The sequence below is a fragment of the Budorcas taxicolor genome, chromosome 10, assembly GCF_023091745.1.
Source record: "Budorcas taxicolor isolate Tak-1 chromosome 10, Takin1.1, whole genome shotgun sequence".
Lineage (NCBI taxonomy): Eukaryota > Metazoa > Chordata > Mammalia > Artiodactyla > Bovidae > Budorcas > Budorcas taxicolor.
In genome coordinates, this window is record NC_068919.1 from 35,257,485 (window position 1) to 35,273,021 (window position 15,537).

At 40.9% G+C, this 15,537-nt stretch overlaps 2 protein-coding genes across 2 annotated transcripts in view; one reads left to right on the top strand and one right to left on the bottom strand.

The window, feature by feature from the left end:
* Positions 1–2,010: 2,010 nt before the first annotated feature.
* OIP5 (Opa interacting protein 5) lies at positions 2,011–12,968 on the bottom strand. Its single transcript, XM_052647088.1, has 5 exons — positions 12,647–12,968; positions 12,376–12,442; positions 9,791–9,913; positions 7,498–7,579; positions 2,011–2,118 (listed from the first exon to the last, which is right to left on the bottom strand). The coding sequence occupies exons 1-5, from the start codon at positions 12,966–12,968 to the stop codon at positions 2,023–2,025; spliced, it is 690 nt and encodes a 229-aa protein (XP_052503048.1). The 3' UTR covers positions 2,011–2,022.
* A 351-nt stretch (positions 12,969–13,319) lies between these two features.
* Positions 13,320–15,537, top strand: part of NUSAP1 (nucleolar and spindle associated protein 1) — a 28,677-nt gene continuing 26,459 nt past the window's right edge. The window contains exon 1 of the mRNA XM_052647062.1: positions 13,320–13,437. Within this exon, the coding sequence (XP_052503022.1) occupies positions 13,345–13,437 (93 nt within the window). The 5' untranslated portion in view covers positions 13,320–13,344. The remainder of the gene's footprint in view (positions 13,438–15,537) is intronic.

A 15,537-nucleotide genomic window follows, 5' to 3' on the forward strand; every position in this document is an offset into this window, starting at 1 on the left:
TAGATAAAATATGTTCAGGTAGACATACCATACACAGTACAAACCCCAGGATGACTCACTAGAGACTACTGGGTCTCATTCTTCAGGAATAGAGCTTTTCTGGTACTGTTTGTTGCCAGAGGCTTCCTCCTTACTTAACCAAATTTTGCAAACTGTAAAGCATAAAGCAAGTCGGAATTTTCTTTCTCAAATATTTTTAAAGGGAAATACCTTTATGCAGTCAAAAAGGAAAAGAACTTGCTATTAAACCTACTGGGCACGTCTGAACCATGTAACCCTGTCTGCGCGCCACCCTTGGCTGTATCATCTGACTACTAGTGCCAGCCCCTCTGGGTCTGCTTGCCACCTCTCACCTATTGCTCACAGGACAACACAATGAGACTCTGAAAAAGAAAATTTGATCCTGTCATAGGGCGTCCTTTAAAATTCTTCCAAGAGCTTTTCATTGTTCTTGGGATAAAAGCAAATATCCTTCAGGAGGCCAATACGGCTTTGCAGCCTCTGGTTTCTGGACACTATTACAACTCCTACATGCCTTTTTAGGGGCCTCACTGGGCCCTCATATAAGCCGTTCCCTCTATCAGCTTAACTCCTACTGATCTTTCAGAAAAGTTATGACCAACCTAGATAGCATATTAAAAAGCAAGAGACTTTCCTTTGCCAACAAAGGTCCTTCTAGTCAAGGCTATGGTTTTTCCAGTGGTCATGTATGGATGTGAGAGTTGGACTGTGAAGAAAGCTGAGCGCCGAAGAATTAATGCTTTTGAACTGTGGTGTTGGAGAAGACTCTTGAGAGCCCCTTGGACTGCAAGGAGATCCAACCAGTCCATTCTAAAGGAGATCAGCCCTGGGATTTCTTTGGAGGGAATGATGCTGAGGCTGAAACTCCAGTACTTTGGCCACCTCATGCGAAGAGTTGACTCATTGGAAAAGACTGATGCTGGGAGGGGTGGTGGCAGGAGGAGAAGGGGACAACAGAGGATGAGACGGCTGGATGGCATCACTGACTCGATGGACGTAAGTCTGAGTGAACTCTGGGAGTTGATGATGGACAGAGAGGCCTGGCATGGTGCAATTCATGGGGTCGCAGAGTCAGACACGACTGAGCAACTGACCTGAACTGAATCTTTCAGACCACTGCTGAAACACTTCGACAGAAAGACCTTCCCTGACCCCTGAACCAGGTCAGGTACCTGCTATATGTTTATTTTTCTATGTCCCTTTTCTTCAAAACCCTTACTACAGTTGTAATTTTAAATGCCTTCATGTGGTTATTTGAATGTCCATCTCTAACTAGATTATAAGCTCCAAAGATACAGAATAGTGGTTTTTGCTTATTTCTAGCAGCTAGCATAATATTTTATAGCTATTTATTAAATGAATAATATGATAAGCTATTGAACCACAGTGCTACATAAAGCAAAATAATGAGAAAACAGCATTTGGTGAGTATTTGGTGTTTTTATCATTCCTTTCATTACTATCCTATTACTATTCCTTTTCAGTTTACAACTGAAAAGGTAAAGATAAATATATATTATGGAGTTAACTTGTTGAACATTACCTACAGAATATGTATGTACCTGTATCTCATGTAAGAAAAAAATGATTTCTCAGTATTCATATGACAATTGCTCCATGTAGGAATAACAGTTAATTAGCAGAAGTACAACTCTATTTTCAGGCCACTCATACATCTTTAGATCAGAGCGTTCATGGGACACTGGCTCTTAATTCTTAAATTTGCCATCAGAATGTTTTCAAAAATAAATATTATGAAATTGATAAGAAGCCAAAATAAATTAAGACAAATAGCTATGAAACCTGGACAGAAGTCTCCTGTTTCTCATCTTCTAGAAACATCTTCACAAATCACTTGGAAAATCAGTCTAGAGGTAAACATAATAAATCCCATTTCCTATCCATTCTTGAAGTCGATGTTTATTGAGAAGTGATCAAACAGCACCTATTGTTGAAGACAGCAATAAGGCCTGCTTCTGATACTCAACCTCTGATTCTGAATTACTTTGTTTGCTTGGACTGGTCAGGAGGCACTTTCTTCAGAATTTTCATGAGTGAATTTAAGCGAGTATGTGTTAAGATTATCTTCTCTTTCAGCTGGGAAGAGAAATATAGATGTCAGGGCATCTTAAATTTTAACTTTCAATCTGATTCTAGAAGCCACTACAGATTAAAACTAGTGATTGGGAGCTAGTAATATTACAACACATTTCATAAGTACATTTGTTCTATTATGAAAGAACTTTATGCAACAAACCTAGAGCACAGTAAGGTGACAGATACAAAGTTTCCTGTGAAAAAAGACCAGTCACTGATGCTGAGCACTGCTACTTCTGGTCTCCTTCTTTCCTAGCCCTTATCACCAGGTTAGTGTTAACTCCGAAACTTGGGAAGACAAGAATAAAGTGCAATCAGAAAGCTTGTGGAGACAGAAGCATTAATGACTCTTTCCCTCTTTTATCCAGCAGCAAGAATTTTTTAAATTCTTGTTTACAGTAACATATGCCTGTCTTCAATTGCTAATGGTCTTCAAAGGTAGCTCTGGTTGTCAGGTTTAGCACAGATGCTTCTGGTGGATGATTTTCAGTAGGTTTTTTTTCCAGCTTAGAATAGCCATATCTAAAACCAAACTTGGTGGTGTTACTCAGTTGCATGACGTTATCATGGGTAAGTCTTAGTAAAAAAAAAACAAACCCAATTTAATTTCTGACATAGCACAAATCTACTTTTTATGATTCAAGATACAAGAATATTCAAAATACATCAGGAAGTTCTGCTTAAGCAGGTCACTATAGAGTCCATCAGTCTTATTTGGGTGCCCTTGGACATAATGAATCATTTTTGTTACTTCAGGATTTTTTTTTTGTCTTTAGTGTTCAACATTTTTGCTGTGTGTTGGGTATAGTTCTCTCTGCATTTATCTTACCTGATAAATGAGGTTTATCAAGGTCTTAGACATGTAAACTGTTTTTCATCAAATTCAGGAAGTTTTTAACCATTATTTCCTTGAACATTTTTTCTTTTTCCTCTCCCTTTTGTACTCCCATAACCGAACCATATTTAGGCATGCTTTATGGTATGTGGATCACAATAAACCATGGAAAATTCTGAAAGAGATGGGAATATCAGACCACCTGACCTGCCTCTTGAGAAATCTGTATGCAGGTCAGGAAGCAACAGTTAGAACTGGACATGGAACAACAGACTGGTTCCAAATAGGAAAAGGGGTATGTCAAGGCTGTATATTGTCACCCTGCTTATTTAACTTATATGCAGAGTACATGATGAGAAACGCTGGACTGGAAGAAACACAAGCTGGAATCAAGATTGCCAGGAGAAATCTCAATAACCTCAGATATGCAGATGACACCACCCTTATGGCAGAAAGTGAAGAGGAACTAAAAAGCCTCTTGATGAAAGTGAAAGTGGAGAGTGAAAAAGTTGGCCTAAAGCTCAACATTCAGAAAACGAAGATCATTGCATCTGGTCCCATCACTTCATGGGAAATAGATGGGGAAACAGTGGAAACAGTGTCAGACTTTATTTTGGGGGGCTCCAAAATCACTGCAGATGGTGACTGCAGCCATGAAATTAAAAGACGCTTACTCCTTGGAAGAAAAATTATGACCAACCTAGATAGCATATTCAAAAGCAGAGACATTACTTTGCCAACAAAGGTCCTTCTAGTCAAGGCTATGGTTTTTCCAGTGGTCATGTATGGATGTGAGAGTTGGACTGTGAGGAAGGCTGAAAACCGGAGAATTGATGCTTTTGAACTGTGGTGTTGGAGAAGACTCTTGAGAGCCCCTTGGACTGCAAGGAGATCCAACCAGTCCATTCTAAAGGAGATCAGCCCTGGGATTTCTTTGGAAGGAATGATGCTAAAGCTGAAACTCCAGTACTTTGGCCGCCTCATGAGAAGAGTTGACTCATTGGAAAAGACTGATGCTGGGAGGGATTGGGGGCAGGAGGAGAAGGGGACAACAGAGGATGAGATGGCTGGATGGCATCACTGACTCGATGGACATGAGTCTGAGTGAAATCCGGGAGTTGGTGATGGACAGGGAGGCCTGGCGTGCTGCAATTCACGGGGTCGCAAAGAGTTGGACACGACTGAGCGACTGAACTGAACTATGGTATCCAACAAATCTCTTAAGCTAGTTTATTTTCCTTCATTCTTTTTTCTCTCTTCTTCAGATTGCAAATCTCATCAATCTGTCTCCAAGTTTGCTGATTCTCTAGTCAACTCAAATGTGTTGTTGAGCCACTCTACTGAAATTTTCATTTCAGTTATTTATTGCACTTTACAATTCCAGGATTTCCATTTAGGTTTTCTTTTTTTTCTCTCTCTCTTTAGGAACATCCTCTATTTAATGAGACACTCATCAGACCTTCCTTTACTTCTTTTTTAAAAAATTTTATTCATTTATTTTTGGCTGTGCTGGGTCTTCTTGCTGCACGTTCTTTCCTCTAGTTCCGGAGAGCAGGGGCTACTCTCAGTTGTAGTACACAGGTTTCTCATTGTGGTGGCTCTTTTATTGCAGAGCATGGGCTCTAGGGTGCACAGGCTTCAGTAGTTGCGGCACGTAGGCTCAGTAGTTGTGGCGCACAGCCTAAGTTGCTCCATAGCATGTGAAATCTTCCCAGACCAGGGACTGAACCCACGTCTCCTGCATTGGCAGGCAGATTCTTCACCACTGAGCCACCAGGGAAGCCCCATACCTTCCTTTCCTTCTTTAAGCATGGTTTCCTTTACCCTTTTGCACATATTTTTAGGGCTTCCCTGGCTCAGTGGCAAAGAATCCACCTGCCAATATGATCCCCTGGAGAAAGAAATGGTGACCCACTCCAGTCTTCTTGCCAGGGAAATCTCATGGACAGAGGAACCTGGTGGGCTAGAATCCATGGGGTCACAAAAGAATGGACACAACTTAACAACTAAAAACAACAACATTTTTAATTGCTGCTTTGAAGGCTTTGTTTGCAAAGTCTCAACATCTGGGCCTTTTCAAACAGTTTTTGATGCCTGTATTTTATCCTGAATATGGGTCATACTTTTTTTTTGCACATCTCTTAATATTTTATTGAAAACCAGACATTTTTATTTTTGGCTGTCTGGGTCTTTGTTGCCACAGGGAGGCTTTCTCTAGTTGCAGTGAGCCAGTTGTGGTGTGCGGGCTTCTCATTGCTGTGGCTTCTCTTGTTGCAGAGCTCCAGCTCTAGAGCGCTTGGGCTTTGGGAGTTGTGGCACATGGGCCTAGCTGCCTTGCACCATGTGGGATCTTCCCAAACCAGGGATGTAACCCACGTCCCCTGCATTGGTATGCAGATTCTTAACCGTTACACCAGGGAAGTCCCGAAAAACAAACATTTCAGATAATATATTGTAGCAACTTGGGATATTAAACACCTTCCTACCTCCATCCAGATGGCTCAGTGGGTAAAGAATCCACCTGCGATGCAGATGTGGGTTTGATCCCTTGGTTGGCAAGATCCCCTGGAGAAGGGAATGGCAATCCACTCCAGTATTCTTGCCTGGAGAATCTCATGGACAGTGGAGCCTGGCGGGCTACAGTGGAGCCTGGTGGGCTCCATGGACAAGACTGATCTATTTTGACAGTGCCCTGGGACATAAATTGCTCCCTAGCTAATCCAATTAAAATCAAGCCCATTTGTATGGGTAGTCTTTAAGTCTCCTTTTGTTCTAACCCCAGAGGGCTCTTCTTAGCTGTCTGTTTCCCTAAGCCTCTTATAAATTTCTAACTTGTCTAAGGTTTAGCTTTTTGTTCATATAGACTACCAGTCTTCTTAATTGCTCACCAACAAAATCTCCATTGTTTTGGGCAGCATCCTTAGATTTGAATATGTCCATACTCTTCCAAATCAAGTTAAATCTCTGGAAGAGATTCACAGCACCCCCCCACCCCCCACCCCCGTTTTTAAAAAATGATCTGCCTTTTAATATGGGCTCTCAAGCTGGGGTGGAGATAGTGTCTCTCAGAACAACACCTCTGCTTTACCAGCAGGGTCCTGGGTAGAGGTAGCTTCTGGTCTTTTCTGCTTGCCTCTGTCAGCATGAAGAGTCTGCCTTACAAGCAAGCTGGAGAAAGGGACTCAGTAGGCTAGCACTTTTAGCCTACTGTAGCTTTGGCAGAACTTGCAGACTATAGATGCCTGTTCTTGCCTAGAATAGAGCTTCTAATGAAAAATGCTGATAGCTAGCCTGCCCCTCTTGGGAAGATACCACAGCCTGAAGCTGAGAGCTAGGGGAAAAGGATCCCTGTGTTCTTGGCTGTATCTGCCCAGATGAAGTCTCCCTCCCTCTGAGCTGGAGGTGTAGGGGAGAGAGGGAGGGAGCAGGTTGTGGCTCTAAGGCCACAGGCTTTCACTGCTCTTACCAAGGTTTTGTAGACTTTGTTGAATATCTCTTCATTTGCTTTATTCCTTGAAGAAAATTTCCACAGACTTAAAGTAGCTATTTTCTTTGTCATTTGCTTCAATTATGGCAGTTTTGTTGCAGAGGGGGGGTCCATGGAGTTACTCAGGCCATTTCAGAAGTTCTCTCCCATACAGATTATTTCTAATTACAGTATTTACTGATCCTGCTCACCAACTTAGTTGCTCAGAACAAGGTTTGGCAAACTGTGGACTGTGGGGTAACCTGCTACCCATCTGTTTTAATAAAGTTTTATTCCAAGAAAACTATATCCATATTTTTATATATTGTCTATGGCTGCTTTTGCACTACAATAGCAGAATTGAAAAGTAGAGACTTCATGGTTGAGCTTAAGATATTTGTCATCTGCTCTTTTACAGAAAAGTTTGTCAATTCCTGGATTAGAACATGGTTTCATAAGCTTAATTAACCATGCAAAAAAGAAAAAACAAAACACTGTTCTCCTATCCTAGAAAGTACTTAAACTCTGAAAAATAAATGCCCTGGTTACTAAATGTATAATTACCAAGGAATAAACTATTAAGAGTGCTAAAAACAAAACCAACAGTAAATTTTAAGGTTGTTCTTCTGAGGGTAGTAAAATAATAGCCAAATTCTATTCAGAATGAGTCAGGAAGCTACCAAAACAAACCTGCTTTCTTCAACTCAAAACCATCAAACACTAGTAAAACCCATTTAAATAAGAATCCTTAATAACGGTTTTCAACACTCTTTCCTCCGAGATATCTAAGTGTAAGGTACTTGCAAAGAGGTCAGATTTATGAAGGATGACAGTCCACACCCAGCACAGAAAGGAAGAATAGGAATGTGGAGCTCAGCAGCTCTCCATCTCCTTCTGAACCAAACCTGACAATACAGCTTCACTATTTTGCTTTGTATCACAGATTCAATAAGGAATGCCAAACCAAGTACAAAGAATTATTAGTGTATCCACCATTTCACTATCCCTAAGTTCATGGGTACAGATTATCAGGAACTGTCTATATTAAAGAAAACACACAACCATGATGAAAATTTACCTCTGCAACCTTTTCTGGTAGAGGGACGATGTGGAGATCCATCTCAGATGCATTTACTATGGCTTTCGTTTTTAAGAGGTAGCTAGATAGTATAAAGAGAAAACATTAGTACCATACCACAGTTATGATGATTAAGGAAACAAACTTGCAATACCTGTCAAGCAAAGATTGCCTTCTTCCTGATACCCATTTCTAGATTCATAATGTATTTCACAGGAAAAACATTCTCAATTACCAAGTCACCAGAGAGACACTATGCCTCATCTCACCCTTTTCCAGCCCGGAATCCACTAGTCTAAATGACCCCAGGACAAACTAAAGCCAGAAAACCAGGGTCACATGAATAACTGTAATGAGTGTAGGCCTCACACAGCACCAGTAGACTACAGCACAGTTAGAAGGAAAGTTATCACATTGTGACAAATACTGCTGGTTGCCTACCCAACAGCCATTCCTCAAGGCTTTCTTGTTAACAGAACCCAGATTTTGTTTAGGGCAGCAGTGTGCCCAGTCCTAAGAGATGAATCATAACTGTTCTAGGCTAACTGTGAAAATCTTATTCCCTACTGTCACACAGTTGCTTTCCCAGCTTAAGGGACCTATTCCCTGCATTCCCACACTTTCCATATCCTTTTCCTTCCAGTTCTGGATGCTGCTATTCAGGGATGTGATGCTTAACACCTGCAGCATCCAAGAGAAAAAGGCCACGAGAACCAGCGATACTAACCCACAGCTCTGTCATGGCTGAGCTACTAGGACAATCCTGGAGTAGCCAACTGTCCCACCCTGTTCTTAAAGCCACTCTTACGTTTTCTGTTACTAGCAACCAAATTCATTCCAATACCCACAGACATAGACGTATCATAGTCCCAAACTCAGGCTACTGTACTTTCCTAATTTCTTTTTTTAAAATTCTCATTATTTTTATGTTATATTGGACTGTAGCTGATTACCAATGTTGTGTTGGTGTACAGCCAAGTGGCCTAGTTATACATGCGTCTAGTCTTCCTGATTTCCACTTAATCAAAAAGAATGTATTGACCTTTGAGCCCAGTTCCTCATTTTAAAGACGTAAGACATTACTTAAAATAATGTTTTTTCAAATTTATATTAAAATTTTTTTGTTACTAAAAGGTTACTTCCCTAAGCAAAAACTCAATGATAACTATGCTAAACTAATTCCTTATAACTATTTCTAAAAAAGATTTGAGGTTATTAATAGCATACATTTAGAGATACTTTTCCTCATATCTTTAAACCTAATTCTAAATAAATAAAAATTATTTAAGAATGAAAGAAAATGAAGTCCCAATCCATCTCAAGAACATATTTCCTGTTAAAAATCTGCACTGAACAACCTCATGATAAAGGAGTTTATCAAAGCACATTAAAAAAAGAGAAGAAGTACACTTCTGTTTTATGAATGGAAAAACAGGCTTTGGAGTTAAGACATACACTCAAATCTCAGCTCCTCCACATTTGCAAGCCTGTTTTCTTAAAAACACATTGAGGGAAGCATAGCACCTCACTGGCTGTTTTTGTTTCTAATGATAATGAAAAGACTGACAGATGTTTCAATTTGCTGAAATAACAGAAAAGCTTAACAAAAAGTAGAATTTATAATTAGAAATATAAGAAATATCTTATGTAATTCATAAGAAGGAACAACCAATAGGGAACTTTTTCTGACTTTATAAGGCCACATGATAATTATTTTTTACTTTATCTGCTTCATTCTTTTTCTGCAGACAAAATTTCTCTGCATTTATACACACAACATATAAAATATCTACCCCAAACCAAGAGCTTTCACTTCCCCATTGCAGCACCTATACCATCTACAGATGACCAATGTCTTTATGCTTTTATTTCAAATTATTAGGGTAAAAAAGCCTGATTGACCTAGCTTAGGTCAGGTCTGTTTCTGATCCCATCACCTGGGAGTAGTATCACATAGGATACAGATATGGCCACAAGGTCCTGCACTGTAGAGGCAAACAGAGGCTGGGCACGAACTTGAAAAGTGTCTATCACAGCATTAGTTTGCAAAAACTTACCTTCCAAAAGTTCCTGGAATGAAAGAATATCCTCACAGTAAGATTATTAATATGTAGTATTATTATGAGACATTTATAATAGTCATGTATTATGAGACTTATTTCGGTCCCATTGCCATCTTTTTTGTAAGAGCAGTATAGCACCTGGCTTTAGCATCTTCTCTAATACAAACATTCTGCCTTTTCTGGAAAATGTTCTAAAGTTTATTTGCTGAAGAAAATCTAAGTCTACTTACCACACCATTTTATCACTGGAAAGGCAGAAGTGGCCTCTCAAGGCAGCCAGGGCAGTATGGGTAGAATATAGGTGGAAACCAATGGGAATCTCACAGGAACTACATAATAAAAGGTTGTAAGTGCTGGAGGGAAAACAAACAGGATATGAGTAAGAAAGAAAATCAGGGAACAAATACAAAATAACATCTCTGGACTCATTACTAAAAGCTAGACTATAACAGGAATCATGAGACTGAAGATATGTCACATTCAAAAAAGGTTAATTACACCCTGCTGCTGCTAAGTCACTTCAGTCGTGTCTGATTCTGTGCGACCCCATAGACGGCAGCCCACCAGGCTCTCCTGTCTCTGGGATTCTCCAGGCAAGAACACTGGATTACAGATAACTTTGTGAATTCTGGCTACAAAAGCAATCATGGATACACAACTGTCACTTTGCTAAAGTAATTTATATCTGAAAAGCAGAAAAAGAGCTAACTAATCAGATTAACATTTAAACATATAAAACTACACATAACCATATAAATTAGCCACCATTAAGCCAATTTGCAGTTGAAGTAAAACAATCAAGTTGACTAGGGCTTATTAAGCAATTTATTAATAGAATGCAAATCAGGATTTTTTTGCAGATGTAACCAAAAAAAATTTCCCAGACAAAATGAAAAAGAAAGAAATTGTATGATCCTAGCAAGTCATCTACTTTATTTTCCTTTATCCTCTAAAAGAAATGTGGTTTTAGTTCTATTTAAACCATCTGAGTAACTGATTTACCTTATTTGCTAGTATATAAGACAAATCTTAAATATTACAAAGAAATGTTTTAAGAAAAAATTAACTGTCGTGCATGTACTAAAAGCGATTTAGAGTGGTTCAATGAGGGAAAAATTATTTGTATAAACATAATATACTATGCAGTAAAACAGTACTAATAAAGTATAACTGCATGGCTAAAAATAAACAAATTCATGTCAGTGGACACTAAACAGGACCAAGGAACAAACGCACTAAACTTACTGGTAGATGAAGTCCCACACTACACACGCAATACTGTATTTTTGGAACTCGCACCTTTGGCTCATGGGTCTCAGGCCTGTGGGCTTGGACTAGAACTAAACCTTTGGCCTTCCTGTGTCTCCAGCTTGTCAACCATGGCTCTTGGAACGTCTCACCCTCCATAATCGAGTGAACCAATTCCTGACAATAAACCTCTTCTTGCTGAGTCCCATGGCTCTCCTTATTTCAAAAACGTAAATACATCGAACTTCCTCTCCAGTGTTTTAAAAGCCATCTAGACCTGTACTGTCTATAAGAATGCAAGCCACGTAAGTAGTTTCATATCTTCTATTAGTCGTTTAAAAAAAGGGGTAAAAGTAACAAGTGAAACTGGTTTTAATATATTTTATGTGACCCAATATTCAAAGACATCATTTCAACATGTAATCAAGGGAATTCCCTGGGGGTCCAGTGGTTAAGATTGGGCACTTTCACTGCCCTGGCCAGATGTGCTCCCTTGTCTGAGAATTCAGACCCCACAAGCTGTACAGTGGGGCCAAAAACAAACAAAAAAACGACATCAACAACAGCAAAACCCATGTAATCAATATTTCTAAATTATTCAATGTTTTCGACTGTTTTCAAAATCTTACGTGTATTTTGCACTCAGCATATTTCAGTTCAGAATGGCCACCGTTTTTAGTGCTCAGTAGCCACCATGTGACAAGTGACAGTACTGGACAGCACAGATCTAGCTAGATGTACTTCTCTCTAAGAAGATATTCAAAGAGCTTCTGCCTCGGGCCCCAAATGAACCAATTCCAAGCAGGCCACCACTCCTTCCCAGTTTCCTTTGGGTGGGAAGACACTGCTGGAAGGATAAGGAATCTTTCAGCTGGGAAAGAGGAGCTACAGACGTCTTCCTGGTTACTGAGTACAGCAACTAAGAATTCCTAAACGTACTCTATTTAACACTAAAACTGGACCAACCAATGGTCAAAATGAATTGTCTTGCTGTTAAAATCAACACTGAAAATTGAGGAGCTCTGTACTGAATTCACTGAGTACTTTGTTGTCACTTCTAAATCACAGTACAGACGCGATGCAAAGTTCACCAGGCAGTATTCAAGGACCTAACTTTCAACCTGTGTTTTTCTCCAAGTCCCTAGGTTACAGTAGAATTAGTTCCGCTGTAGTTTATTACAAATTCCAGGTTTAATGCAAGTGTATATGTCCTATTTATGTCAAAGTATTGCAGTTTATTAAAGTGATTCACTTAAAGGTAATTTTCTCCTTTTTTCCCCTCCTAATTTTCTTAAATTCACTTCACTTGCACAACCCACGAGGGAAATGTGGCCCTCAGAAGATCTTAAAACCTTTACACAAGTATCTTTGCCATTTCATTAAAACATCAAGTTCGTACAAGACAATCAGGTAAACGGAGCATTCTTCAAGTACACTGTATGAATGAAACAGACATTTCTCCTAGTGGAAGATAGGAAAAAACTTCTGGTCCAAGTCGGTTCCACGCTCTTCAACCACAATAAGTCAGGGAATAACTAGAGACAGTTCCGGAATTTTCAGTACGTACCTGCCTTTGAGCGAACCTTCAACGCCAACTTGGAACTGAGGCTCCAAAACTACATTATTTGTGACTCCTAAAAGGCAAACACAGGTCAGAATGACTACCTGTGAGGCACTGAAAGGGAAAATCTCTCTCAGTCAGAAAAGCTCATCATGGTCACGAATATCGTAAAAATTCGCCCCCCCACTCCTGGCAAAGGAGTTCCTTCCAAATTTTCATCCTGCTTTCCTCCCAGCTGCTCTCAGTCACCCAGTGAGAAGGCGCCGCGCTCACTCACTGGAGAAGACCACGGCCCCGAGGGACCGCGAGAGGTCCCAGGCGAGATGCACAGAGTCAGCGAGCACGGCGTGGCACTGCGCGCACTGGAACACCGCGCACCTCTCAGGCTGCAGCCATCGCGGCAGCCGCGGGCGGAACTGCAGCTCCTCCAACCCCAGCCCTGCGGGGCCGACCGACGAAGACCCTTTCACCACCTGCGTGTCCCACTCCATGGAAGTCGCAAAAGAAGGTTCATTAATCGCTTTCTTAGTCCCATCACAGAAGTCACCCCGTGGCTGCTTTGCAATCCGAGAAACATGCCTCCGCGGCCGAGCAGCCATCTTCCCGCAGCCGGCGCCACCGTTTCAAAGACTATTCAGGCCCCACCCCAAGTTGGCTCCTGCGTCCTCATTGGACAACGTGAACGGGGGCTCTGCCGCGCACTTTGTTGCCTGGACACGCCGTTTGGCGCCTAGGTGTTAGGGCAGTGTGGAGAAGATCGTGGGTCAGGTGGAAGGGAAGTCAACCATCCTATTGGTCAGTACCAGAAGACCCCGCCTTTAACGGATTTGTAACCAATGGAAGTGCAGCTTACGTAATTTAAACTCTCTATAAATATCGGTTTGCTCAACGCTTTGAGTGGCGCCAGAGCGTTGAGCGGCGCTTTAGCAAGTTAAGTATCGGGCCTCCGCGTCGTTACCTGGATTGCAGTTCGCCATGATCGTTCCCTCCCTGGAGGAGCTGAACTCCTTCAAGTACAGTGACCTGCAGAACTTGGCCAAGAACCTGGGCCTCCGGGCTAACCTGAGGGTACGGGGCCGGTGACTGGGGGATAGGATATGCGGCTTCTTTGAGACGCTGTGGGAGGGGACCGAGCGGGAATTTCGAGGGCTGAGGCGACTGTCCCGGCCTTGGGGCGGTAGATTTTGGTTTACCCAAGGGTCCAAGTAACTGTGCAAAACCGAGAGGGTGTCAAAGTTTTCACCTTTGTTGAGGCTGACTCTTACAGGGACTCAGAAAGATGCCCGCCTCCAAAATTGTTTGCTTTGGTTTTATTGGGAGTACTCTGCTATTTATCAGTCCATCTGTTAGGAAACGCAGGCCCTTTAGAACACTAAAGGAATGCTGCATCTAAACGCCAATTAATAGGCAGTCGCGAAAAACTCCAAACAGCTCACACTTTTGTTAAATTGCCTTTGCTTCTGGAAAACTCCAAACAGCTAACAGTTCTGTTAATTGTAAGAGGTCCCAAAATTTCCTGCTACTTGAATGGAGGACGGAAGAAAGGATGATTTTTAGGGAACCTCCCCCATGGATAAGTTTTTATAAGTTAGCTCTGATTCAGTAGGATCGTTCGTCTATTGGTCATTGTTGTGGTAGTGTTCTATTCAAAACCGATGAGGTCTTTGACTCTGATACGGCGAAACGTTTGGGGGAAAATGTTCAATTCTGGATTGGATGTATATATTGTTCTGTATATTTAGTGGAGTTTTCCCACATAATATTAAAGTATATTCTGGAGATTTATTCTGCAAGCTGTAGTGTTTAAACTGAGTGAATGTTTAGATCAGTCCTCACAGATATTTTAAGTGGTTAAATTAATTAAAATAATCAGTACCCAAGTACCAGTTGGGGCTGAAGTATAAAGAACTATCTCTGGAGATATTTTTGAGCTATAGTATTAATATTTAATGGCTTCCCAATAGTTCATGAACAAAGTCTTTTAAGTCCCTTTCATTATTTTTTTGCAGTCTGGCTGGAGTCTTTTATCCAAGGCAGCAGCATCCAGACTGCTGTGTGAACACTTGGCGTCTTTGTCCATCTTTCTGCCTTTGCTAATTCTGATCCTTTGGCCTCAGATCCCTTTCTCTATCCTTTATCTGCATGAATAAATCCCAGTTACTCTTCACAGTCTAACTGAAATGTCATCACTGACCTGGCACCTTTTCTTTTCCCCTCCTCTTCATTCCCTTGGCCACAGGTCCACCGCCCCAGTAATCCCAGGGACCCTCCACACCTTTAAGGCAGTGTAATTTCAAGTACTTTTGCCGAACTCTTGCTGGCTTCCAGCATGCACTCTAGTTATTTGTATAGCTATGTTCTCTTCTCTACTGAATGTTAAGTGCCTTGAACAGAGATCTCATCTGTCCACCTTGGAAGTCTTTATAGCACTAAGTGCAGTACGTCTTATTTGGGGTGTGTTGGATCGTTATTCAGAACTACGATTTACAGTCACTTCTTGGCAGTGCTAGAGTAATGCACCAGAGGGTAGTTCTTTTGACAAGAGTTACTGTGGAGGTTTCCTACTTCAGTTTGGAGCTCTGGCTAACATTAAGGCCCCATAACTTTTTGGATCTCTGAAGAGCTATTTTAAGTTCGAAAGTGGGGACTCGGGTTCAATTTTTCACTTTTTCTGAAAGTCTCACCTATGTTTTTCTCATAACCAACTGCAGCCATTTTCTCCTTTTAAAATCTAACTTCCATACCGTCAACAGTGTTCTTTTCTTTTTATAAATTTATTTTATTCAAGTATAGTTGATTTACAATGTTGTGTTAATTTCTGCTGTTAATTACAGCAAAGTGACTCAGTTGTACGTGTATATATATATTCTTTTCCATTATAGTTTACCACAGGATATTGAATATACTTCCCTGTGCTATACAGTACCACCTTGTTGTATATACATTCCGTATATAATAGTGAGATACTACTCATAATAGTAAGGGAAAAGGAAGGGACAGTTACTAAGATTTATTGTACAGCCAGTGGTCCTTTTCTCACTATTGCAAGCTTAGATTATAAAGACTTCTGCTCTTTCCACTGTATTGCAGCTCTCGTCCCTCACCTGGCAAACTCCATAACTGGTTAAACCCAGCTATACACTTAATCCTTGCTTGTGCTAACCAGCT

Excerpts from the sequence above, each read along its gene's own strand:
- OIP5 (XM_052647088.1), bottom strand. The coding sequence starts at position 12,968 with ATGGCTGCTCGGCCGCGGAGGCATGTTTCTCGGATTGCAAAGCAGCCA. Across the intron at positions 7,580-9,790 it reads TCCAGTGATAAAATGGTGTG|CTACCTCTTAAAAACGAAAG; the intron begins GTAAGTAGACTT and ends TATACTATCTAG. Across the intron at positions 2,119-7,497 it reads TACCAGAAAAGGTTGCAGAG|CTGAAAGAGAAGATAATCTT; the intron begins GTAAATTTTCAT and ends TTCTCTTCCCAG.